Source organism: Plectropomus leopardus, chromosome 1 (assembly GCF_026936395.1).
Source record: "Plectropomus leopardus strain MGB_pleo_1.0 chromosome 1, ASM2693639v1, whole genome shotgun sequence".
NCBI classification, from domain to species: domain Eukaryota; kingdom Metazoa; phylum Chordata; class Actinopteri; order Perciformes; family Serranidae; genus Plectropomus; species Plectropomus leopardus.
In genome coordinates, this window is record NC_142176.1 from 41,636,347 (window position 1) to 41,662,811 (window position 26,465).

General features: G+C 40.7%; 1 protein-coding gene across 6 annotated transcripts in view; it reads left to right on the top strand.

Moving 5' to 3' along the window:
* Positions 1-531: 531 nt before the first annotated feature.
* The window catches only part of LOC121941888 (uncharacterized), a 46,546-nt gene continuing 20,612 nt past the window's right edge, over positions 532-26,465 (top strand). For 2 of the 6 annotated variants that reach the window (XM_088081284.1, XM_088081298.1), the window contains exons 1-18: positions 533-687; positions 2,236-2,295; positions 4,956-5,120; positions 6,006-6,143; positions 6,563-6,679; positions 7,880-8,035; positions 8,192-8,371; positions 8,537-8,659; positions 9,406-9,519; positions 9,684-9,987; positions 11,901-12,016; positions 13,390-13,507; positions 13,691-13,782; positions 13,874-14,024; positions 20,166-20,272; positions 21,806-21,929; positions 24,689-24,822; positions 25,496-25,605. In XM_088081284.1, the coding sequence (XP_087937410.1) occupies positions 2,251-2,295; positions 4,956-5,120; positions 6,006-6,143; positions 6,563-6,679; positions 7,880-8,035; positions 8,192-8,371; positions 8,537-8,659; positions 9,406-9,519; positions 9,684-9,987; positions 11,901-12,016; positions 13,390-13,507; positions 13,691-13,782; positions 13,874-14,024; positions 20,166-20,272; positions 21,806-21,929; positions 24,689-24,822; positions 25,496-25,605 (2,294 nt within the window). In that variant the 5' untranslated portion in view covers positions 533-687; positions 2,236-2,250. Of the gene's footprint in view, positions 688-2,235; positions 2,296-4,955; positions 5,121-6,005; positions 6,144-6,562; positions 6,680-7,879; positions 8,372-8,536; positions 8,660-9,405; positions 9,520-9,683; positions 9,988-11,900; positions 12,017-13,389; positions 13,508-13,690; positions 13,783-13,873; positions 14,025-20,120; positions 20,273-21,805; positions 21,930-24,688; positions 24,823-25,495; positions 25,606-26,465 lie in introns of all 6 variants that reach the window. The other 4 variants (XM_088081289.1, XM_088081267.1, XM_088081272.1 and 1 more) reach the window with 4 other exon arrangements.

The window sequence follows — 26,465 nt, forward strand, 5'->3', positions numbered from 1 at the left end:
TTGTCCCATTTTACCTGATGTCCCACTTACCTGACTACACCCTACTCCTACTGCCTTCTTTAGGCAATGTTTCTACCTGCACACACTATAGTTAGGCTATATATTTCTTTCATCCTGTAGGCTATCACTACTGCATCTCAGTATTTCTCATTATATTTTATACATATTACATTAAATTCCTATATTTTAACCTCTTCACTATTTAGTGTTTGTGTCTTTGGCCTGTGATTCTCATTTTTTTATATAGGCTATGTATTTATATAGTTTGTGTGTGCAAGAAAGGCCATTCAAACGAAAGCGGACATGATAGGTAAATTACTATCTTGTTGTTCGTTTCATCTTTGATGGCAAACACAGGCCTCTCGTGATGAAAATGCATATAATGAGCTAATAGAGAACTTAACGTCTGCATAGCTCTAGCAGGTTCAGCCATGTGCATGACCGTCCTGCATATTATTTGCCTGTGGCCGATCATAATGATAAAATATCTTTCGATGGCTTTCCTCCGGGACATGTCACCGAGACACAACAGCGCATGCGCAGGTTCTCAGTTGTCTGTTGACAAACGTGACCAAGGCATATCTCTGTCCCATTTGCAATTTCGCCAAATGAAATAAAATGTAATTAAACGGGAATCTGTCGACGTTGTGCGGTAGCAGCTGGATTCTTCATGAAGTTGTGAATCCGGTAAGTAATATTTAACGGCAGTAAGTTGTTTGACTGAGCTAATTCAAGTGGAGAGTCAAGATGCAGTTCAATGCTAGCTAAGTTAGCATGTAGCGAGATAAAGTTAGCCAACTGGATTAACAATTTGCTATTAATGGTATTTGTTTAAATAACTGGCCCACTTTCCGACACCCACCCCAACACCTGAGGCCTTCTTCTGATACAAGTGTGACGCCTTTGCGGTTCATATGAGCCGTGGTTTGGCTCAGTCAGAGGGGTACCATTTAGAGATGCGAGCTAGTAAGTTAGCTAATGTTAAAGCCTCGTCTTCCCACAGACAACTTTTAGTGACGCCTGACTGACAGCACTGTTTAGCTGTGCTCACAGTGGCTGTTTTCTCCATCTCAGCCAGCTACGCTTTCTTTGCATTTTGCGATTGTGTGTCTAGATATTTTACTTATTCAGCGAAACGATCGGCTTGAGGACAGACATTTGGATGCCTGTTTCTTTTAGCCGTAGCGTCGGTTGCAGTATCTGTGTTTCACTTAGCTCTGTCTTTATCATTAATCTTTCCATTTCGATGTATTCTTCAGAGTAGAGGTTTATTAAGACTAACACAATCACCATCAGGGGACGAATCTGCAACAGTCTGCGTTACTCGTTACAAATAAGTAACGTTACGTCATTATCTGTGTAATTGAATTGCAGGAATCTTGACAGAACATGACACTCGGGAAAGATAGCAGATAATGGCATTGTAGGCACTGGGGACACTGTATGTTATGCTTGAGAGGACTAGTTTGACCTGATTTTCCCCTGCGTCACGTGGGTTGGACCTTCCAGCCAGCTGAATGAGTTGGGCTGGTCATGCACCCTGCCAGTGAGCTCAGGCTGCACCAGGCCTCGAGTCGGGGCCAGTTTAGTCTTGTAGTTGTTTAGCTGCAGCGAGCACCAGGAGCCACACCTGTCAGTCAGCTCTGACTCAAGGCTGTGTGTGTCTCTCTGCTGCTGACATGGAGCCTGCAGCCAGCTGAAAGTGAGACAGGCTTCATTATAATGTTGGATTCTTTCTCCAGCCTGCATCTCAGTAATCACTTGGCTGACTCGGCTTGCCTTTGACTTGCTGCTCAGGTTGTCTGATGAACTAACCTTGGAAGGCTGTACTTCTTAATCTGTTATGTACTATGCTGGGAGGCTTGTAAATATTTTATAGAGGCGACACAGAGAGAGTGTAGTCTTGCTTTGTCTGCAAGTCATGATGGCGGACCTGCTCTTGAACTAAAACCCAGTATCAGTCTTGCTCTTTAGAGGTCCAACCACCCCCTCCATAATGTTGTGTGTCTTACAATTACACATGTTCAGGAGTTAGGCTGTTTATGTCTGTTTGCTGAATATTTTCAATGTAGTAAAGGAAGCCTGATAAATTAGGAATACTGTTTTGTTGTTCAAGAACAGTTATCTCCAAAATGTTAATAAATGAGAGAACCCAAAATAGACTCACCCGCTAGCAGTGAAGTTGACACTTTCCTCAATTCTGAATAATTAACTTTCTTTCTTTCTTTCGGTCAGATCTGAACTGAAACCATGCTGAAATGGCTTTCTGGTGAGGAGGGAGAGCCTGGCTCTGTGGTGAGTACACATGATTTTTTTTTCACGTCTTGTATAAATGGTCACATTGTAATCTGTGTCTATAATCAGAATTATTACATATTTTTAGTGTGTGGATAACATGTCTAACCACTTGTTTCTGTTGAAACATTTTTAAGCAATGGATGCAATGATTCCAGACATGATGAAAATGGCTTGTGCTGAAACAGATGTCACTGAAGAGAAACATGAGTGTGTGTTGTAGGAATGTTACCACACCTTGACTTCATCACCCTTTCACCAATAGAGTTGATCAACTAAAGTAAAATACATGCTACAGAGTGATCATTCATTTTAGTCACCGCAACATTTCTCAGACACAGGCAGTGATTTCAATAAATCCTTTGTCTGGATCCAAATATCCACCCTTCTCTTGCGGACTGAGCCCTTCTGGACTTCAGTTGTACATACTGTGACGTGCTCATGGTTGCCACGCGAAGCCTGCAAGAGCAGAGACTGCAAGCCGTTGTTAGCAAGGCCTCAAGTCTGTTTCACTCGTTGCTGCGTAAATGTTTGAGTGACACAACGGTCATGTGCAAGGATATCGTTAATGTCATTTTCCTCAATCAAGTCCATCAATGTGTCGGCTCACAAGATATAAATCCATATACAGGCTTTTTTTGTAACTGAACAAAACACATCCCTACACAACACACGGGCTACACACATTCAATAAAAGAGTAGTCAATGAAGATGAACTGATTAAAACGAAAACACATCCAAAACAGAAATAATATGAATAAAGACAGGACTACGATTCAGTAACATGGGTAGACCTGTGAGTTACATCAGATCACCTTCTATTGCCTATGTATTTAGCAGTACACTGTGCAGCTGAGCTAGGCTGCAATAACAATGATTACCATTATAGTCTATATTTCTACATATTTCTGTGTCATGATGTGTATAGTATTTCTGGCCTACATGACTCCAGTAGCATTAAAATAGGCTATGATAGCTGTTACACACATTATAAGTTTTGTTATTTTTAATCAGCTATTTAAAAAAAAACCTGCAAGGTAAAGTCTGTATAGCAATGAATTGTGGGTAATTAAAGAGTAACTAAGCTAAAGCAAAATTCAATTGCAATAGCAGGTTTCAGTCTCTATAAATATTTATCCACAATATGTAGAATTTTAATTCTTTGCAATCAGATATCAAGAGTTGGACCTGAATGACCTGAACTGAAACCTGTGCAATTTCATAATCATAATAGGCAATTTATTTTCATTTTCATTTCCATGTGCAATTGGTCTAAATATTCATTAACTTTTTAACTGTTAAGTTTTTTGTCTTGTTTATACTCTTTATATTGTTATTTGCTTTATTTAGCTTGTGCATTTGGTGCTTTTATATACCTTTTCTGCTGTAATAATGCAAATTTCCCCATTGTGGGACTATAAATGATTATCTTATCTTATCTTATCTTATCTTATCTTATCTTATCTTATCTTATCTTATCTTATCTTATCTTATCTTTTCTTTTCTTTTCTTTTCTTTTCTTTTCTTTTCTTTTCTTTTCTTTTCTTAATTAATCAACAACACTTCTACATACCCATATATATCGCTTTTCAAGGGAAAAAAAGTGGTTTAGGGGTTTAGTTACTCTTTTAAATCAATAAAACTTGCATCCCAAGCTGACTTTCTGGAAGTCTGCAGATGAACTGTGCATTTGGACACCCCTCAGCCCTCCTGGACTTCCCGGGAAAGTCTGCGAGTCTGCAAGTGAGGTGAAGTCCAGACATTTGGATTCAGCCTTTTATGTTATCTTTTGCAGCCTTCGTATTAGCAGCCGTTTAACTGGCTCAAAGGAAACCCAGCGAAAGCTTTGCAGTCTGTTTCATGTCCAGATAGACTGGAATTAGGGAGACTGCTGAGCTCAGGGCTTTGACTCAGACAACCAGAGCTCACACTTCCTGTGAGGGGAGGATCACTGCTCTGGCTTAAGCCCCCTGCACCCCATCCCGTTTACTCTACTGCCTCTATGGTTATCTCTATGTAAGGCCTTTCTACGAGTACAGTGATTGAGAAACTTGCTCAAAAACATTACATTTATTCACCAACTCACTCTCATCCAAATAACTCTTAATCTGAAGTGGTACAAGAGCAACATGTCTCATCTTTTGAGACACCCATTAGCCTTTACCTCTGTCATGTTTGTTGGAATTTCTCACATCACAGTTTTTTCTAAAATTGTAACAGCACAGTTTTATAAGCTCCCTCGAAACATATCATTGAAATTTCCACTAGGCTACACATTATTGGTCTATAGAATTGTGGAAATGTCATAACTTGTGTAGAAAAAGATAACTAATCAAATAGTTTCTATGTTTCAAAAAAGAAAAACTGGGATCAGTGCATCCCTGTTGCTCCATTCAGGTCCTCTCCCAGCAATCACAAGGGTCACATTCTCTGTTTTATAGGCTCTGTTGTCTGCTGGTGCTACATTCTAGTTATCCTCAATCTCACTCACACAAATACACACTCTAAAGCTGGCATCCTCCTGATCAACTCCAGATGGCCCTCAAAAATGTTATTGAAAACAAACACCAGTGTACTCATTCAGGATGTGCATTCATTTAAAACCAAATGCAGTGCTTCCTTTGGGTGACCAGCCCACCCTCTCCCCTGTCTGTCACCAGGGCCCAGGCTCTCCCCACGCTGCTGCTGCTGCTGCTGCTGCTGGAGGGGCCGCTGTGGAAGAGATGGCAGAGCGGCTAACCCAAACTGAGCTGCTTGTCACTCAGCTAAAGGACATGATCCGGGAGAAGGATGCAGCACTTCGGGCCAAAGATGACCAACTTAAGGTCAGGACAGTTCTGTGTCTTCAGGCAGCTCGCTTCTAGTAAGGCGGTGTGCAGGTTTATGAGTAAATACCCGCTGAGATGAAACATGCCCACATTGTGAGCACTGATGAAGAGGTCAATGTCATCATGTATCCGCGCTGTTGCTGGAGGCACCGTGTTTTTGGGTTGTCTATATTTTTGTACGTCTCATTCTTATGAATGGGATATCTCAGGACATTTTTTCAAATTTGGCACAAATGTCCATTTGGACTCAACAATGAACTGCTTAGATTTTAGTGGTCAAAGGTTCAAGTCAAGGTTACTGTGACATCGTCTGTTTCATCATTGTGAAGGCAATATCTCGGGAATGCTTTCTCTAAATTTGGAACAAACGTCCACTTACACTCAAGAGTGAACTCATCAGAATTTGGTTGAGATTGCTTGGACTAAATGCACTCATACATGATCTAGGGCCAATCTGAGAGGGATTTGTGTCTGACTGAGCCGAGCACAGTCGGTCACATGAGTTATTCTGCTCCTGTTAGTCACTGAATGAGGTCACTCTGTTAAAAAAAACAAGATCTAGTTAACTATTAAACTCCTAAGTCAAAGTCTACTACACAATAATAAAGACAGGAATGTGAGATTAGAGTTCAGCCGTGATACAGTAAATGTTTGGCGTAGAGGCCACATTACAGGAGAGTGCAAACAGAAACATCCACTCCACCACAGGCCATCAACACACTGCTAGTCATCTCACACTGTCAGAGTCTACACTTCTGGCAGCATCTCCTCAAATGTTCTTGTATGCACTGTCCCTGCAGAAAGTGCTGCTGATAGAGTAACCAGGCATGTAACTTACGTTGTATTACAGCTGAGATAAAGAACATGTTGTCTGTGACTCAGGTGGAGAAGGAGACGTGCGAGACCAAATTGTCAAAGCTACGTCTGCAGAACAAAGCCAAGGTGACCTCCCTCACTACACAGCTGGAGGAGCTGAAGAAACAACAGGGGGGTCAGGGTACGCCAACACACAGCAAAAAGGTATATTGACCCACACACATATCCACGCTTTTCTGACAAAAATGTGAATACCTATGAAGAATGCATAAATTCCTGAAACCTCAACAGTATGTGTGTGATTTATAGAGTATTTTAATCCTAATTCATATTTAAGCAGTAAGTATTTTTTTAACACAAGGGGGCATAAAGGCTGCAATGCAAAGTTATTTTTTGATCACACATTTTTCATTACATTATTCTTTCCTCAGGTCTTCTAGTTTCATATGCTACCAGTATCATCATCTTGGGCGGCAATTAATGCAGTTAATCTTAGGGCAAATAATGAATTAATGCTGACAGCCCCAGATTTAATATAAGCTTCTAATTGAGTTGTGTTACTGGTCCTCTGGCAGATGTAGTCCAGTGCTTGGCTCGCTGAAAGTTTTATTTGATGTCTGCAGGGGTCATCAGAGGGAGGAGGAGAGCAAGCTAGTCGGGGCAAGATTGTCTTGCTCAAGAAGAAAGTTGAGGAACTAGAACAGCAGCTGGCACAAAGACAGGGGGAACTTGAAAACAAGGTAAAGTATCTTCATTTATCCTGTACAGCAAAATGAGATTTGGTCTCCTCATGAATTTATGTAAAGATGATGTTTTTTTTATTACAAGGTGTCACAAAGAAGGGCTGCAGGCTACACGGTGCATGCCTACTAATCACAGGGTTTCCCACACTTATTTATTTGTCGCAGGCCACCACAGCAAAATCATTTTATTTATTTATTTAATTTATTTAAAAGAGACCATGCACAGTTAAAAACATAATGTTGCCATATGATCTACTGTACCAGATTATATCTTAGAGCTAATTTGCATCTGCAGTCCCTCGGCAATTCAGCGCCACAAAAAAATTTTTGGGGCTGGACTGGTTATTGGGAATGCTATAGGAATATTTGTACCATTGAGTTATTTATAGCGCACTTGGGGCAGAGATGGTGCAGCAGAGTGTCAGGAGCATTGAAAGTGAAACTTACTTGTTCATTTCCTTTACTTACAAAGTGCTTCTCTCATCCAGCCTTGTGATCTGATCAGCTGTTAACGGATCGACAGATCACTTTTCCACCAAAACTCATGAAGCGCTCTGCCTGCTGCGCTCCATACACGGAGACACAAAGACATCCAGATTAAGACAGAAATAATACAAAGGGACAGCAACATTTAAAAGATGCCAATAAATAAAAAAATAGATACATACATACACATACACTGTCATTCTGTGTTTAACACTGGTGTGCTACCATGTGTGAGCAGAAACATGCTCTCATTCATTGCTTATTTGAAGCAACTGATTTGATGCGTATGGTGGGCATGCAAACTCTATGCATTGAACATGTACGGACAGCTGCAGTCAAGTTGACACACAGGCGGCTCTATCCATAGTACAAGTGACGGTCCACTTTAGCCCCCAACAGTAAACGGGATGGTAGGAGGCAAGCTAACCGTCCAGCTGCCTTTGTTAAGGTTTTTTACAAGGTCAGACCAAAAAACCATGAAAACAGACTTTCTGTCGTCCTGCCTTGTTAGTTAAGTTCACTTTTGTGTGACTTTTTATATTTGACAGGCTTAGACAGGTCTGCTTACTATCCCCAAAGTCAAAAGTAAACATTGAGAGGCAGCATTCAGTTTATATGCACCATTTCAATGATCACAAATCTGCTCCAACTCACAGTTCTTCTAAATCAGGGCGCAAACTTTTTCCCTATTTATTGAATAACTTCTTTCAGAGGCAGGAGGTGGAGTCACTGCGGCAGCGGGGTGAGGAAATGGATTTCATGCTGACAGAAAGGGACAGGAAGCTGGCAGAAAAAGAGGCGTATATTGTTCACCTGCAGACAGCGCTGGCAGGAGATCAGCCCATCACAGCTGCAGCACAACAAAAGGTCATAAACATCACGAGAATGTGCTGTCCACATCATCTTCTCAGTGCTTCCTCACTGCAAACATTTTCACATCTTGAGATCAGAGCAGAAGTAATAACAGAAGATAGACTGTACTTGTATGTTGTCAATTCACACATTGATGCTTTACCTCTTCAGGTGGAAGAGGACAGTGGAGCCATGCAGGATCTGCAGCTGCTGGTGCAGAGCCTGAACAGGAAGGTAGGAGAAGCAGATGAGCGCTACAGTTTGCTGCAGGAGCAGATGGACAGCCTCAAAGAGCTGCTGGCCACAGAGAAGGAGCAGTACACGCAGAAGGAGAGCATGTACAAACAGAACGTGGGTTTTCAAAGCACGCTGTTACTGTGGCACATTTCTGTTTGAATGCGCAGGAGCTTTTTTCAAAATGCATGCAAGAAAGGGATGCTTTTGTTGTAGAGTTTGTATTTGTTATGAGAAGTGTCGCTACTTTTTGGTGATGATGCACCCTGTTTTTTCTTTTAGATCCAGACATTTAAAGACATTATAATTCAGAAAGATAACCAGCTGTTGGAGATCAACCAGATGCACGAACAGGAGCTCTTCAAGCTGGCTGCAAAGTCTGATGCCAGTGCCGACTTGGAGCAGGTAGTGACGACACGCATTTTTTGATGAACGAGGAGGGGAACACTTTAGGCGCTGTACACATGCCACGATTTTAACCACCTGGAAAATGCAAGGTCGGGCGATGGGTGCTAGTTGTGTTTCAACTCTGCGCCAACTTTCAAGAACGCAGAGGTCTGAAGTTGCAAAGTGACCATAAACAGAACAGTATTTACCTGAAATCCTGAGTGCAGAGCTGATCTTCTTTTAGGCTTTGTTTCTTAAGTGTGTATTGGGATTTAAATATTGTCCACAGGGCAGATGTGAAGCTCTGGGTATCCCTGCACTAAGGTTATTAACTTCTTTTTTTACATTTTACCACAGATTGATAGCAATGGGCGAAGAGACAAGATATTGTCTGTGATTGGTTGTTCCTCATCATATGACACTGCTACTTTCAAAAAGTTGAACTCTCTCAGGGCGCATTGGCTGCAAGATAAGTGCTTGGGAGCGCTTGCACGCCGCGACAGAGTCGCCGTGGCTTATGGCTACATGGAACACATTAGAAATGAGAGTGCAAAGACGTGGCATGTGTACAGCCCCTAACTTCTCTTTATAATATTGTGATTGTATGAATATTAAACTGTTGGTCAAAGACTGAATTCTGTTCAAAGGAATCTGAAGAAAACTTTACCACAGTCAAGTGTTTCTATGTGAAACATGGATTATAGAAAGTTTTTAGTGTTGGTTGTGTAATATTGAACACGTCTTTTTTAAAATTTCCTCCTCAGCTTTTGAAGGCTCTGAAACAGAAGCTTCATGAGAAGGAGGAGGTGCTGCTGGGTAAAACGCAGGTCATTGATGTTCTGCAGGGAGAGGTGGATGGCAGGGACCATCAGATAAAGGTCAGAAACAACATCTCTTCACTTCAAACATTCTTCTCCTCCTACTTTATATTTGGTGATGAAGTGCTTCGCTTTTTAAAATGCTTACAGGGAGTGTTCTTGCTTGATATATTTCATAGCCATTCCTTAACTCTGTCCTTTTCATTATCTTTTCTTCCCTACAGGAGCTCACAGAGCGACTGCGTCGGCTCCACGTAGAACGAGAGAGCCTAGAATCCAAGATGGAGGCAGAGAAGCATGTGATGCGAGCACAAATCCGCGACCTGATGGAAAAACAGCAGGCGGAGGTTAAGCGAATGACTGAGCAGCATGAGACGCAGATGGCCCAAATGCAGCAGGATCTCCTGGGGCAGCTGGAGCAGCTGAGGAGGGCCTCAGTCGCAACACCACCTACCAGTCAGGAGGTCTCAGGAAGTGGAAGCACACCTGCAGATTCAGCCTCCATCCAAAGGATAGCTGAGCTGGAAGGTTGGTTGGTCTTTCCTTTGATTATTAAGTCTCACTGCTGAAGAAGTCCAGAGAAAATTCCCTGGTGGTTTAAGACAGTCAGCACTTAACTGCATTGGACTCTATGTAAATGTATTTATTTTAGCCAGAAACAGTAAAGAAGAAAGTTAAAAATGTTTGACAACACATTAGACCATTTTTTTGGCAGACATTCGTCAGAAAAAACCCAGATTTATCAGACCACATTAAACTGATTTTCACACAGATGTTATGCCAAAAGTTGTGTTCTAACTCCAACAAGACTCTGAACACCAATTTCAACAGTAAATAAAATACAGTGTTGCTGTATAAATTGTATTTTAAAAATCAAGATCTCGCCTCGGATTTTGGTAAATCAAATTTTTTTATTTTATAAAGTGTACGTTCATTACCTGATTTAATAAACCAATGGGCCTCATGCAGCAACATTCTTTTAGATTTTTTTCTCTTATATTTTCTCGTAATTTTCTGGGAATAGGAAAAAATAAGAGAGGTCATCTCCAGATGCACCAAATGCTCTTAACCTTCCAAATCTGCTCTGACCAGTTGCTCATTGATGAATCCCACTGATCATACTGTAAATCACCTGTAAGCACAGGTAATGCTCCCCTAAACACTACTAAACACTATATACGGGCAGGTTTTGAGATGTGTGCAAAGACTGGAGAGATGACACCAAAAAGGCTGAAAGAAGATGAACTTCTGCAGGAGTGAAATCGACGTACTGTTTAATCAAATGAAACAAAGTAAAGATGGGGTTTTACAGAGTCACAGTACTGCTGTTGCAGGAAAATCAAAAACCCAGCAATTGCAAATCTTTGTGATGCTGTAAATGTTGTGTCAACAGCAGTGACAGATAGTTTCCTTAGCTTCAGTAAGATTACTTATGCTGCACAGTAAAAATGCTCTGTTACTAGTAAAAGCCCTGCATGTTACTTAAGTAAGTATGCAAGTACAATCAGCGAAATGTGTTTAGGTATTAAATGCAAAAGTAATCATGCAGGAAAGTTTAAAAAACTAAAAACAAAAGGTAGAAAATAATCAAAAAGAAAAGCAGCAAGTTCTCGTATTTGAGAATATGAAACCATGAAATGTTTTTTGCGTGAAAAATGACAAAACAATTTTAAAAATGGCTGACAATTAATTTTCTGATCAACAGACTCGTCATTTCAGCTGCGCTTGTACATTTTTCGTATGGTTTGTGTGTAGACGTCTTAATTTGTAAAGTAAGATGTAACTAAAGTTAGCAAATAATAGCGGAGTAAAAAGTATAATATTTCCATCCCAAGTGCTGAGGAGTCAAAGTAGAAGTGGCATGAGATTAAAACTCACAAGTAACGTAAAGTAACCCAAATTTGTACATTTTGTACATTTAAATACAATACTTTTTTAGTAGTAACTGGGATCAATAGACCAAGTATAGCAGTATTGTGTTAGCCCAAAAATGTAATAATCCAGTCATAATAATTACTCTGAAACATCATCTAAGTTCGATTACATGATATTTATGCATTTTTGAATGTTTGTCAAATTTAAACCTGTTAAACCTGGACAAACAATTTGAGGACCATCAAGACAAAATATTTGTCTCTCATCCCTCTGAGACTGCTCTCAACCAGTCATAAAATCTTCTTATACTTAAGAGAAGAGCAAAAATAAGAAAACATTGGAGAATCCCAGAAATCACTGGGCACTAACAAAAAAAGAGCAAATTGTGAATACAAACAAAAATAAGAGAAATTTATTTGTATATTGTGTCTTGCAGTGAGGTCAGTGAGCCCTATATATTGTCATGCCAAAAGTAAAGCTGTGGGATCTTTTCAGAAACCATGTTCAATACCTGTAAGCCTTAAGTATCACCATTTCATCTGACTTCCTCTCCTTACTTCTTGCAGCCCAAGCAAAGCAAAAAACAGAAGAAGCCAGTAGATCAGAGGCCAAATTTCTGAAAATGAAAGCCTGGTCCAAATCTCGGATCAGACAGTTGGAGGAGGAATTGAAGAAAAGCCAGGTAAGATGGCAACATTTTTAGATTTGATTTTCAAAGATATCAGGTTATCATGCTTCACTCGAGAGAAGCACTGTTATTATTTTTTTTATTCTCCATTCAAATTTCCCCCTGTTATCAGATGAAAAAACATGTGAATATCCAGAGTAGAGCACTCATTGGTGAGACTGTCCTGATGATGTGAGCTCATCATTGTGTTTCTCTCTCTGCATCAGTCTGGACTCTTTGCCCTCCCAAACACTTTCAGTGGGTGGGAGAACTCGCCTTTACAGACAGACTTTAGCCAATCCTGACGTTAGCATTAGCCTCTACTACGCAAATACATTGTCCGTCAGACAGTAGCAGGAGATCTAAAAAATACTATTTATTCATATTTATCATTTGCATGTGATGTATACCTAGTTGATAACAATCCCCATAAGGTTGTTCCGATACACCGGCATTGCAGCATATTTCATAGTTTTTCCTTCAGCAGCTAGCTGCCTCTGGCCTGCTGAATACCAGCTGGCAGCGTCCTTGTTGTCTGTCTGAAGCATTGTGAACACTGATCTGCATGTTTGTGATCTCCAGCTTTGTAGCCTCTTGTATCTGCTTCTCCATCAGCCAATCAATGGCCAGACAACAGTATGCATTGTATTTGTTTGTGGGGAACATCCTCTTCATAACTAACAGAGACAGTTAGTTTTCGACTCTATTCCCAAATTAACGTCACTTTCGCTGTGTTTACTCTGCTAACATTAGAGTTAGCACTTTTTGCTTTGCAAGCTTCCTTTAATGCCTGCATGCTATGTCCTCACATACAACGCAATTCATGATTGGCTGCTTATACTGTGAGTTATGGTGTGGATCCCTGATTGGCCCGAATAGATTGTAATTCCTGGAAAGGGTTTGGGTTGGCTGAAAATCCAGACTGATTCAGAGAGAGAAACAGAATGTGGAGCTCACATCAGGGTGGCTGTAACAGGTTAGACTGGACTCGAGCCAACCTGCTGGCGTCGGGTTGGGAGGGGCTGTAAATTGTTGTTATTGACCCCGGGCAATAACAAGGAAAAGTAGTGGAAGGAAACATATGAACCCTTACCTTGTGATAAATGTTTGTTATCTAAAAACACTCAGTTGAAATTCTGGCTTTTAATTGTGCTTGTGCCCAAAACTGTTGCTGTGGTTTGGGTTCGGGTCAGGCTTGGACAGAGACTGCTCAGGTTCATGTACGGTCGGACCTGATTTTTTGGGTCCAGTCAGAGCTCTAATGCGAAGTAAAAATGTAAAACTCCGGATTAGAGCTCTGATTGGACTGCATGAGGAACTCCTATAAACAGGGCTGTGAGCCAAAAAAAAGAAACCCGTTTAAAAGATGTTTGCTTGGTTCCCTTTAGGGTGGAGCTGCCCCCCCAGACCTGACTGCCCTGCGGAGTCATATCACAGCACTGGAGGAAGAGAGGGAGGAAAACCTCTGGAAAGTGGAGCAATATGAGGAGCTCCAAGCAAAGAATGGTACTAAAACCAAACCTGAGCGGCTCCTGCTTCTGTGCTGATGTTTAGTGTAACAGAAACATCATGTTTCCTTTGTTAACTTTTCTCTCCTGCTGTATGTTTGAACTTGACTGGAAATCTAGGTAAATATGTCACTGGTAGCTGTGATGACAAAATGAACATTGTGTGTTTTATGTTTACAAGAAATGCTGGAGGCGAAGCTGGTGGTGTACGAGGAGCAACAGAGGACCCTCCAAGCAGACCTGGAGCAGTTCACCAAGAGGGCTGCCTCTCAGGTCAGGCCTCCGGGCTTTTTCTGAATGTTGCTGTGTGATGAAACCTGTTCATTGTAGGTCTCCTCTAATTCTCTGCTCCCTCTTGTCACAGGCAAGTGAGTCGGGCAGTGCTGATGACACTCAGAGCCAGGTACTGGAGTGGCAGGAGATGGTTGCTGAGGCTGTCAGCGCCAGGGACCGGGCCAAGGAGGAGAAAGCCGCCATGGCCCTCCGCATCAGCCACATGGAGGAGGAAAGAGAGGGTAAGGCTGTTACTAGAGGATGGCACAAACTCAACAGGCTCCATTGTTTATCACCAGGAGGTAAATTCTGGAGAAAATATCAGTCACAATCCAGTGACAAGTCTGGTCTTTTGTTTATTATGTATGGAAAATCACACGAGGATGTTGGAGTTTTTAATGTGCACATACTTGCCTAATGCACACCTAATCTGCGTAGATAATCTCACACACTACCAACGCTCATGCACTGAATGAGAAAATACCCTGCGGTAACTAATATATGATTGGAAATGTTCTCTTTGATAAGCTGCTCTGTGTGTAACGCAGCACATGCCACAGTTTTTAGCAAAATGGTTTTTCTGGTCTGTACATATTACAAGTATGTCAGTGGTTACTTACTGGATACTTCATCCCCCAAATTATCGTTTCTATATCAATTATTCAACCTGTGTTGTGTTGAATTCAGAGACGAAAACTTTGTTTTTCTTCCAAGTAAACAAAGAATCCAAAAAAGGTGAACAAACTTGATAACTGAAGTCACAGGTGTCCACGTTTAACAACAGCAAAACTATATCAAAAGATTTGTCACAAACTCTCACACAAGTCTCATTGTTCTCAACGTTTAATGCTAAGACCCTCCAAAACACATGCATTTGTGCTAAAACAGTTAATGTAAAACACTTTGGCATAAACTGCACAAAAGCATTACTCACCCATGCATGAGGCTGTTTATATACAGAAGTGTTGCACATTTAGAGTTTTAGGGAATATGCCTGTGTTTGGGAAGTAGTGAGCATAGGACTGAATAAATGACAAATGGATTATGCTGTGCGAGTCATGAGGTTTTTGTAAACAGATGTTTTGATTTAGTTTTGGTGCTTTCGGACAAGGACCCCTATGACTTCAGTTCCTCAAGAATGTTTGCTTGTTTTGGATTCTTTGTTCACCATGGAGACGAGAAAAACAAAAGTTTTCTTCCTTAATTGAACACATCACAGGGTGAGTATTTGACATATAAATGATCATTTGGGCGGTGAAGTATTCCTTTATACTGTAATTTAACTTGTTGCCTAAATCCACTTTAACCAACGTCTTGTTTCTTTTCACTTTAATTGGCATAATTATTGATTATTCTGTCATCTTTATACTGATCATTTCTTAATTTGATTACACCTTTGAAAAGTATTAGTTTCGAGAGTCTAAAAGATGAACTGTTAGTTTTGAACCAGGATACCAGCATTTTTCCCATCCAAACTTTTGAAGCATGTCTGTCCGTCCTGGGAGAGGGATCCCTCGTGTTTCTTTCTGAGTTTTTTCCTCATACAGAGGAACAAAGAAAAGAGGGTGTTGATGCTGTATTTGTTGTTAAGCCCCTGGGTTAAGGATTTATGGGCTATAAAAGTACAATTGACTTTTCTTTGGAGGCTGTATTTGGGGCGCTATTTAATTGAATTGCATTATATTGTAAAATGGTTCTAATATTGGGCCTCATTCACCAATATCTTCCCTTTTTTTTTCTTTTTTTTACCAATTTCTTGGTACGTTTTTTCTTAAGAAAAGTCTACGTCAGAAGAACTGTTTGCATCTGTGTTCTTATAATTAGGAATTCCATGTCCTTGTTAGTTGAAGGTGTGTTTCAGTTGTTCCTAATTATCATAAGTAAACGCCCAGCAAAAAAAGCAAAAAAAGCTGAAGGCTGACAATTTCATAACTTACCCTGAAAGCTGCTTTGCTTCGTATCTTTTTGTCTCACCTGTTCAGACTGCCCGAGATCTTTTCTAGCCCGAACAATCATTAATTACTCGACGGCGTGGTACCTATTAACATAACTGATGTTAACTTGTATATTTTTAAAGTGCAATAATACTTTTTTTTAAATAAAATAATTCTAAAAATATTGTATGTTATATGTTGTAGTAATATCAATCCCTAAATATTATATAACTGTAGAACTGAAGAAAAAGCAATCACCTATTATTCTTCACAGACATGTCAGCAGAAGATATTTGTAAAAAAGCTCTTCTGTGTGCGTAAATTCTGTTCTCACCTAAGAACAAATCTAAGACAAGATAACATTGGTGCATGTCAGAATATTTGTAAAAACTGCGAAACTGGGTTTTAAGAAGAAATTTCCTCTTACAAGCAGTTGGTGACTGAGGCCCAATGAGTCTACTAGAACTGATAAATGCTGAGGACAAAATATTGGAAACATTTCTCAGTATAATGCAGGAATTATGCAGTACTCTAGCAGTACTACCAACATCAACTACAGCAGCACCATGTTGTGTAGCAGCGAGAGAGAGATTTAGAGTTTGTGTTTCACTGTTGACCACATGTCCTCTTTTGTCTGACTCAACATTATTTTCTTTTTCTTACCACCCCCCTGCCCGTCCTCACCGCTGTTAATGGGGAGCATATGGTTTATCCTGTGCTGCCTCCCATCTCATGGACCTCCGCCCCCCACTCCCCTCCTCTTGCCCCTGCTCCAGGGATGGGAGCAGCCACACAGAACAGTTTCCCATCAGTTTTGTGCATGCAGGCTCCCCCAAGCCCCCAGTGCAGCTCTGGCTCACTGTACTGCCTGCAGCTCCCCTGAATTTCCCGTCTGCTGCGGCGAGCTTGCAGGCAGTACAGTGTCAGGCTGCATTTTAGAGTCTGATGTTTGGTTTCCTTTATTCTCCCCTCTCCTGTGTTGTTCCTCTTTTGTTCCTTCACCCTTCTCTTCTTCTGTCCCTCTGTTTCTTCTTTTCATCCTTTGATTTCAGGTGTGGCCACACTAAATATTTTTGGAATAATCCATCAATAATAATTTCCCAGCATCAAATATAAGGAAACAACTCTGTCATTTGCTGTTGTGGTGGGATGGTGAGATTTATACTAACTTTAGGAAGAAGACTAATATTTGTTATAACACTGATATAGAATGGGTTTTTTGTGGGCTAAAGTCAAGCTGCTGCAGCAGCTTCTTGCTTCCTGTTGCTGCAGTGATGGAAAACTACACCACTTTGCTTCTGAATGGCTCATTTCACTTAAAAAAAACTCCCAAATGGCTAAGTTGACAAGTCAAAAAGCAATATGCACCTTGTGTCAAACAGCATTAAAATTTAGAAAGACTACCTCTAAAGTGCCTTAACACTTTTAGACCTGAGCAAATTGCCCTGATTTCTTTCAAAAACATGGGAAGAAGGAATTAGTTAATACAAGTACAAGTCAACAGATATTTGAGCACCCAAAACAGTAATCCCTCTAGACATGCTAGTTGTTGTATATAAAAAGAGGAATGACAATAATGTCATTCTTTTAAGTTCAATAAAACCAAAGACGTACTGAAAGTAAAAATGCCAGTGCTCCCTCTTACATGAATTGCAGCTGCTGGTTTGAATCAGCTGTGTGTGCTGCTGACTGTTAAATTACTGACTCAGTCAAGTGGAGGAGACATTAATGAAGCTAGTGTGAGTAATGAGACTCAAAGACCTCACAGTAATTAACGCTTTCTCACTCACCACCATCTCTTCTCAAGCTGACAGAAAAAGCTCAGGCCCAGTCAGTGAGGCTGTTCTTTTACAGCTTTGCATTCAATCCAGTCATTCCTATTGGTGTAATATTTGGTGATGTATGTGAGGTGGAGCTACTAAGGGAAGCATAAAAACTAACTTGCTCATTTTCTGTCGTCAAGTGCTGCTGCAAATAGTGAAATTACTGACGTGGAAAGTGTCTCAAGTTGCTCTGATGTGAGCTTTTGGGGTGACAACAGCGTGCTGTTTCACTGGGTCAAATGGTGTCTAAGTTAGAAGTTATAGCTGTTTTAAACAATATCTAGAGACGTTAAACATCACTGGCTGTTGATGAGCTTTCACCTCACTGCTTTGCTGCTGCAGCCCACAATATCTGTACCAGAAACTGGCTGCACCAAGTCTTTGTAACAGGGTCATTTATATTATTCAGGACAAAAGTCATCACTTTACAGGATAGTTCAGATTTTTTGAAGTGGTTTTTTATGGGGTACTTATCCATAGCCATAAAAAGTGTACTACATACAGTAGATGTCAGTTGGCATGCCCCCAGTTTAGATAGGCAGTCTGGAATTCAACATGAAAGCTAAGCAATCAACTGCTGTGGAGGGGTCAGGAGCAAATTGTATTTTAGCCACTGAAAAAAGGCCCACCCTAAAAAAAGTATGCTACACTGAGAGTATTTTTGCAGCTTTACCTGTCATTTATACCGAGATTTAAAACTGAGCAATTAAGCTGTTATATTACTCCCTTCAAAGCTAGATTCCATTGAGAAAAAACAGTGATTTAACATTGCTGAACACAGGAGATGCTGGTCTGCTGCTGCCTTGAACAGATTTGTTCAGAGTTTGTGTTATTGTGTGGCATTGGTGTTAAAAGGGTTACTTCGGGTTCACCACAGTCATTCAATAACAGACATTCTAACTGATGGAAGCAGCTGGAGACCAGCAGCTCTTGTGTTTAGAGGGCTAAGAGGCCATCTTTTCCTCAGCCAGTGCATCCTCTTGTTGTTTAAGTGTTGTTACTGACTGTAAACTATATCTGCAATAACTTTACTAATCGCTGTGTTTACTCCGCTAACATTAGGGTTATTACTTGTTACTGCTGCCATTACTGTTCTGCAAGCGGCAACCTGCATGCTATGTCTTCGACTACAACACAGACCCTGATTGGCCGCTTACATTGTCAACTAAAGTCAGCCTTAATGGACTGTAATTTCTGCAAAGTGTTTGTGGTGGCAGAGATTCCAGACTGATACAGAGAATGGAACAGAATGTTGAGGTCATGTTATCAGGACGGTTGTACCAGGAGAATTCTCCTGAAAGAAGTAAAACCTCCTGGAAAACAAGACAGATTTACTTCTTAGATATTGAAGCAGACAACTAATACTCATGTCTTTCTTGTTTTTACTTATCCTCTATATATATTCCCTCCTGCTGAGGACTGTGAAGTACTCTGCGTAATGCAGACTGCCTCTATTCTGCTTCACACTTGTTTTATTCAACTTTGTGTCCAAGATCTTACCCCGTCCTACTGCATGTTCTAAATGATATTCAGTTATAATAATCTTGTATTTTATGCATAGTACTTTTAGTATAGTAGGTAAGCTTTAAATATTGTAACAATTGTGCACTTAATAAGAAAAGCATTAATTCATTTCTAACAGTGCACACCATCATGTTTATTTCAAATTTGACCTCTCAGGGTTCTCAGAGGTCAAACTTCCCTCTGCATCATTTTGAATCAAGCCCTTCTCTGCTTAACCCTGCTTTTACACAAAACCCACTCTGCCCACTGCTTAACCCACTGAACTCCTTCTCCTTCTCTGCCCCACCCTTTGATCTGAGCCTCCCCACACACACACATCAAAACTCAGCCTGTTGTCACAAAACAGATGGGAACATGTTTTGTTCAGCCCTAATCAATTTGGCATCACCCTGCTTGCATCCTATGCTGCTACATGAAAATCCAAACAAATTTCAAAGCACTGCAAGAATCCCCTCAGATCTGCACCTGAGCTGTGTTACTCTAAATACCTGTGTGCTCCTTCTGTGAAAGAAACAGTGGTGTAACACTGGCTGCTAGTGTGACTCATGCAAATGGGCCCTCTCCCTCCTCCCACAGCCACTTGTGCTCCCCATCTCCCACGTGTTTGATTGCTGTTTTCCTTTGCTATGCAAATTAGGTGTGCATGGCTCTGACCAGAATGTTGCTTTTCAAGTGTTCCTCAGGTCCACATTCTTTATGCAAATGCAAAAGTGCAAACACAGTCTGAGTAACTCTCTCTCTCCATCCTTCTCTCAGTCTCTGTCTCCGTACTTCTCTTACAGTTTGTTTCTAGTTTTTCTTTCACTGTTGGATGAAACTGTTTTCTGTGTTGCAAAGTTTATATGCAGTGTTGACAGTGCCTCATTTGCCTCTTCATCAAAACCACCAACACTATCTCTGCCTGCACACCTATCTGTTCTCCATCTTTCCCATACTGTCTTGGAGAAACATCTTCTTTCACTCTGCCATCACTCTGTCCTCCCCATCTTATACCCACCTTCCATCCATAAATACATCCTCAATCCAACCCAACATTCCCCCTCTCCCTGTGGCACAAAACTGATTGAGGATGACTGGTTCTTTCCTGGCTGCTCCGATCCAGCACTGGCCACTCGGCAGCAGGAGTTGGAGGAGGAGCTGGCTCAATCTCGGGGGCTCGGCCAACAAAGGGCCAAGAAGCTGGCAGCTCCGGCGCAGAGAAGCCTGCAGGTAGGTGGATGGACTGACATGACTGTGGCTGTGCCATGGTTACACCAGCATTCTTTCAGACATGTGTTAAATGCATAGAAATGCTGTGATGTTTCCAATGACATAGTTTTAGGGAACAAAGTTCAAACAAACTTATCCTATACAAACTTTAAAGACACATTAATGCCAAAAGTACCACTGTCTGCTGGAGTACAGGAAGCACTTCCTGGGCTGTGTCACGCCATCACCAAGCTCCAGTTAAGCAGTCTGGAGAAATGCTGTTATCCTCAAAATGAGCTGTTTTCAACTCGCTTTGATAATAGTTGGGAACATTTATTTTCACTCAGATTTTTGTAGATACTTGAGAAACTCAACTGTGACATTATATGTGCTTTCTTACTATTTCAAGCCACATTTCCAGAGGCTTTGCAATGTTTGGAAGCAGTTGTAAAGTCAGGCTGCAAGTAAACTGATGATCCTGGCTATACAGTGAAAATAATTTCTCCACAATCGCTTTTGAAGTTAATTTTTACTCTTAAAAAAAGTAACAAATAGGGATGTCTCGATCGCGATTTTTTGTCGCGATCCGAGAAATTTAATATTAATCTCTGCCGATACCGTGTCCTGATCCAATGCCTCTATTTTCCTAGGTAATACAGCTGCACAGTGCACACTTTAAGCTTCTTTAAAGTTATGAAATCAATCCAGTGTATAGCCTGTTATTATAATTTATTTAAAAAAGAAAGCATAAAATGACAAGTCCTCCGTTTAATTTTTGGACCCCTGACTGCCGTGAGTGAACGTCTCTGTCCCTGTAAGAGAGTATTCTCAGTGTTTGTTGCTTCTGTGCAGTATTTGTCTCAGTTACCTGAATGAACTGTGTTCTGCTGAGTGTTTATTTCTGTTGTCCTCAGGTTTGGGTTGTATTACGCTTCATGAATAAATAAACCATGTTGGCTTTTTGCTTGTTTCTTGCCAGCTGGCCACTATTGTTTCATATGGACGGGGATGCATTACGTAAGCCACCAGCGGGAGTGTTTATTGGTCTGGCATGACGCAGTGTATTCTGGTAGTTATAGGTTTTCTCCATCTTGAGCAAAAGCACCCTTGTCTCTGAAACAGCAATTTCAAAAGTATTTGCGTTTTCTACTGTAGATATGGACTAGTTTTATTTTAGGACCATCTTTATATGGGTGAAATGTTTCTTTTATTGATGCTGCTTCTGACATGTCCCAGCCAGCTAACCATAGTCTTCAGACTTGAAAAAAAATCTTTGTTTGGTACAGATCCTCTCATGATCCTTTTCATATATTTTTCAGCAAAAATGAGAATAATGATGAAAAACATGATACTTCCTTCCAAACTTATAAATCATATCTCAATTACAATATCAGTACCAATAATCACAACGAGATGTTATTTCCAAGCTGCTCATTACTATTATGTTAACAGTTTTTCTCAAGCTGGATCAGGAGGTGGTTGGGCCAAGGATTTATGAATAGATGTTTATAACCTGTCACTACCCTGCTTCAATGAAGTTTCCTCCACTTGCAGGAGGACTTTGAATTTGACAGTCAGGCGTCATTCCAGGACCCACGGAGCGCCTCTGAGAGCACGACCCCGATGGAGGGAGAGAACATGGGAGGTTGGTGGCCCGAGTACAGTACTCCTGATACAGGTGTGAGAAGTGCTAGACAGTTAACACTGGCATGCACACGTTCATCTGCACATTTCTTTGGGATTTTGTCTTTGGGTTGACATTTTGGGTTTTCTTTCACCATAACACTCCAAACTTATTTTATTGAGTGCTGGATTATGGCTTTTGATTTTTTATTTATTTTTTTTGTTCTAACTGACCAATATTGTGAATGTAACACCGTGGTTGTCAATATTGGGGTATTGTGATAACATATTATAGGGATTAACTTGGTTCAGCTTGCCTTTATTTCTACTAGCAGACTCATCTGCTTAGTGACATTGTAGAAAACTAAATTGAAGATCACCACACATTTATCAAAAAACTCTGGGACAATTACTATAATCCCAAGAGCGACCAACTCATTGATTGGTTTGCATTTTTGGACACGTGCATGCTGGTTGAGCTGGCTAGTGTTTGTTTGGATTAGTCCACTGAATGCACCGAGTGGCTGTGAGATCATATGAATGTAGGTGGCAAGATACTCCCCATCTGTGGTAAGTTTTGTTTCTTCATTGTTTGCATGTTCTGTTATTTTTTTCTTCCTTTTGTCTCATCCCATCTTGTTGTCTTTTAAGCTGCTGCTTGTCATGAAGCCAATAAATACATCAGCAGTTATTTAAAACATTTGTTAGAAATAAATACTTATATGGAAGTGCTCGTCACTGTCGCCAGCCGTCCAATCGTAGTGGAGTAGGGGCGGGACAAATACCATAAAGACCAACCATCACAGAGGACAAATGCAATTGTTGACTAACAACAGCTGGTGTTTATTTGGCTGAGAAACTAAATGCTTTGGTGGACACATGGCCTTATTGTTGTAACACCACTGTCTAGTGAGAGTCAGACAAGAGCATAATGACCAACCAATCACCCAAAGGTTTACAGGCCTAAATAACTCAAGAGTTGTGTTTTAAATGGGAAACTGACTGATGTACTTTTTGGTTATTTTTGTCCAAATCTTGAGCCCTGGAAAAGCATTTCACAACTTGTCTTTTAATTAATTAGTATCCTTTTGATTAGCCCGTGCTGAAAAGAGATGTCATTTTCTGTCAGACTTTGACCCTGTGATCATGACTTCCCACTAATTCACCTTTCCAATAGATTTTCACCTCTTCTTCTCCCAGTTGTACTCATACAGTGGAGCTGTCACATTTTTCAAAAAGTGAAGTCCCAATATGTCAACACATAATTTGGTACAATGAATTGAAAGGCAACCTGCAGAGCTAAATCATAAATTATGTTGTGGAACTGTGGTGCCTTCACTGCCCTACTTGAGCAACAAGCTAGCAGGCAGCTTCAGATGTTATTATTGTAGTGACCTGAGGTAGTTGCATTTTTAAAATTCAGTTAACAGCCTCACCACTATGATATTTTCAGTTAGTGTTATATTACTCTGAATTTTCCTGAAAAACAATGTCAAGACTCATCTCAATGACCACCCTTGATGCATTGCCAGTGGGTGGTAGTGTATTTTTCTGCAGGGACTCTGCCCTCTGTATTTTCTTTTAATGCCCCTGCACCGGCAATAGCCGAGGCCAGAAGCATAAGCTGTGTGTACTTTCATGCGTCCATCTGGTCATCTGGCCATTCATGTGAACGAGATATCTTAAGAACACCGCAAGAGAATTTCTTCAATTTTAGGGCAAGCATCCATTTGGACTCAAGGATGAACTGATTAGATTTTGGTGGTCAAAGGTCAAGGTCACTATGACCTCGACTGTCTCTTTATTGGGAATGCCATATCTCAAGAACAACCTGAGGGAATTTTGCCCAAATGTTTGTGTTGCTTAAGGATGAACTGTTTAGATTTTGATAGTCAAAGGTCAAGGTCACTCTGACCTTGCATAGGTCTCATTGTCGTGAATGCTTTATATGAAGATGGCCTCGAGGTAGTTTCCTCAAAATTGGCATAAATGTCCACATTGAGCCTACATTGTATGAAATATGCTCTACAAATAAAGTTGACTTGACCTGACTTGACTTGACTAAGACTCAAAAATGAACTGATTCAAATTTGGTGGTCAAAGGTCAAGGTCACGGTGACCTCATTAAACATGCTTTTGGGCCTAACTCAAGAATTCATGTGCTAAAATTTCACAGTAATTTCTAATTTGATATAATGAGTTTCTGAAATTTTCTATCCAAGAGGTCAATGTCAGCTGTGACATCATTATGTTTGCGTAAACACTTTTGTGGCCATTACTCAACATCATATTTCAGGTCAGATACTGAATTGCTGACGCTGATCTCGTGCTGATTGTGGTGATTGTACAGATCTTCCGTGTTGCAGGGGAAAGATGTGTGTGTGAAGCATCCATATGTTCACAGACATGGATGTAAACTGTAAGTGCAATTTGACTGGTGCGCGGGGCCATACAACTGCAAGGCCGTGATTTTCAGTTTCCCTATGTGGATAATTCAACTTTTGAATCAAAAGTGACAGCCCTACAGTACAGTACATTTTAAATAGTTATCCCCTTTTAGCTGCTTACATCTGTGCTGGAAGTTTCATTGATGGTAAACTGTCAGCGCTTGAAAAAACAGCAGAATTACAAAGTAAATTGAAACAATATTTCTGTAAATGGAGAAACTAAAAGAGGTGACACAACTTTACTGTTCTGCTGAATGTATCCTGTTAGAGCTAAATACACCTCCCCTGAGTGGCCTTTATTTTGTCATTTGCTTTTATATGTTCATGTCACATCCCCAGTAAGTTTAGTCTTTGCTGATGATTCTAGACGGTTTGCGGTCTGTTGTGGAGGAGCTGGAGCTGGAGAGGAACCAACTGCAGGAGCAGATCCTGAGCCTGGAGGAGCGCTGTCAGGATCTGGAGGATCGGCTGCAGCTGCAGGCCCGCATAGAGGCATTGCAGGTAACCTCACTGTACACAACCCCACCCAACGTCACATACTAAGTCATTGCCCCAAGGTTAAGTCAAACCAGTATTTTTCCTTTGAAATATCATCTCACACTGTGAGCTGTAACTTGTAGTCATGACTTACCTGCTGATGAGTAACGGATTAATGGATGAGTGAACTGCATGTTTCCCCCGCGGACTGGGATTTTGTAACAAACCCTTCTAACACAGGTGACGTTTGATGTAGATGAAGATGAGCAGCCGTTTTGGGTCTCTCAGGTGTGTTGGGCCTCTCATGTCTGTGTGCGCTGGAGAGCCCCTCTGGCGGTGACGGCTAATGGTGTGGTGTGTTTGTGTAATCCTGGACACATTGTTTCTAACTCATGTTTTAAGTAAATGTTGTGTCGCAGACTCACTGGGCTTCGTAAAATCCCACTTCACCGGTTTCACTTTGTAATTGTTAAAAATGGTGAGTTCATTATTACCACATGGATGGGGAAATTAACTGTCTGATAATAGCAAAGATTCTGATGTAAAACAATAACAGTGACAGTTAATCGAAAGTCACCTGTAATGCTGTTCTCCAGCAAGTCTGCTGTCGCCCCCGTCTGTGTGCAGTGAGAGTTTCTGTATCCAGTGCTCTGTATTTAATCTTTGCATATTGATTTTTCTTTTTCTGCCACCACAGAATGAGTCAGAGAAACTCCAGAGCCAACTCGCCAGCGTCCGAAGTCAACAGAGTAGAGATGCAGAGAAGCATCAGCTGCTGGTCAGCAGTCTCAATGAACAGCTCAAAGGGTACGCTCTTCATTCACTGCAGAAATCAGTTTGATTACTTCAAATAACATTGAAATACAGCATAATACAGAGTGAGAGATCACTTCAAAAAGCTGCATATTAATTTTTAATAACAAATTTATCTTTAACCTCCTCTATAGTAGAATTAACACCATATTCTCCATACTCTTATCATGACGGCCCACCAGTTGATGCAGACATAAAATACAGTGCTTCTCAGTGTATGTAATATTCATTCATCGCGCAAAATACGAAAAATATGTCAACATGGGGTTGATGTTTTGTACAAGTTCACTTTGTCAGTTAAAAAAAAATCAGTTTGTGATATCAGCAGAAATCAGCATGTTGGCCGATTAGGATATTTAATTTTGAAGCCAATATCTCCCGATGCTAATGACGTGATAGTTTTTCCTTAGTTGATGTGAGGGTCTAAGGACAGAGGGATATCGTATGCTATCAAGCCCTCTGAAGCAAATTGTGATGAGCCAAATGTGGCTTTATAAATAACATTTACTTGACTTGATGTGATGTGGCAACATTTTCTTGAATCCCTAGTTTCAATGAAAAACGTGCACTCTGGAATGAGAGCGCAGTCATTGTTTAAAACCAAAGACTTTCTGATGAGGCACAATCCAAAGGCAGTTGAGAAGATGTATCATTTTTTTATTGGGCCTGGAGTCAAACTTTAAAAAAAATATATTTTCGTATTATACATTTGTTACTGCTGATCATTTAGTTTACAAAAAAAATGAGCCAAAGACACAAACAGGGCTTGGACCGTTTATCTGTGATCAACAAAACCTCATTGTTCCTGTGAGCAGTACTCTGATGTGCCTGCCTGATGTGTGTTTTTCTTTTCT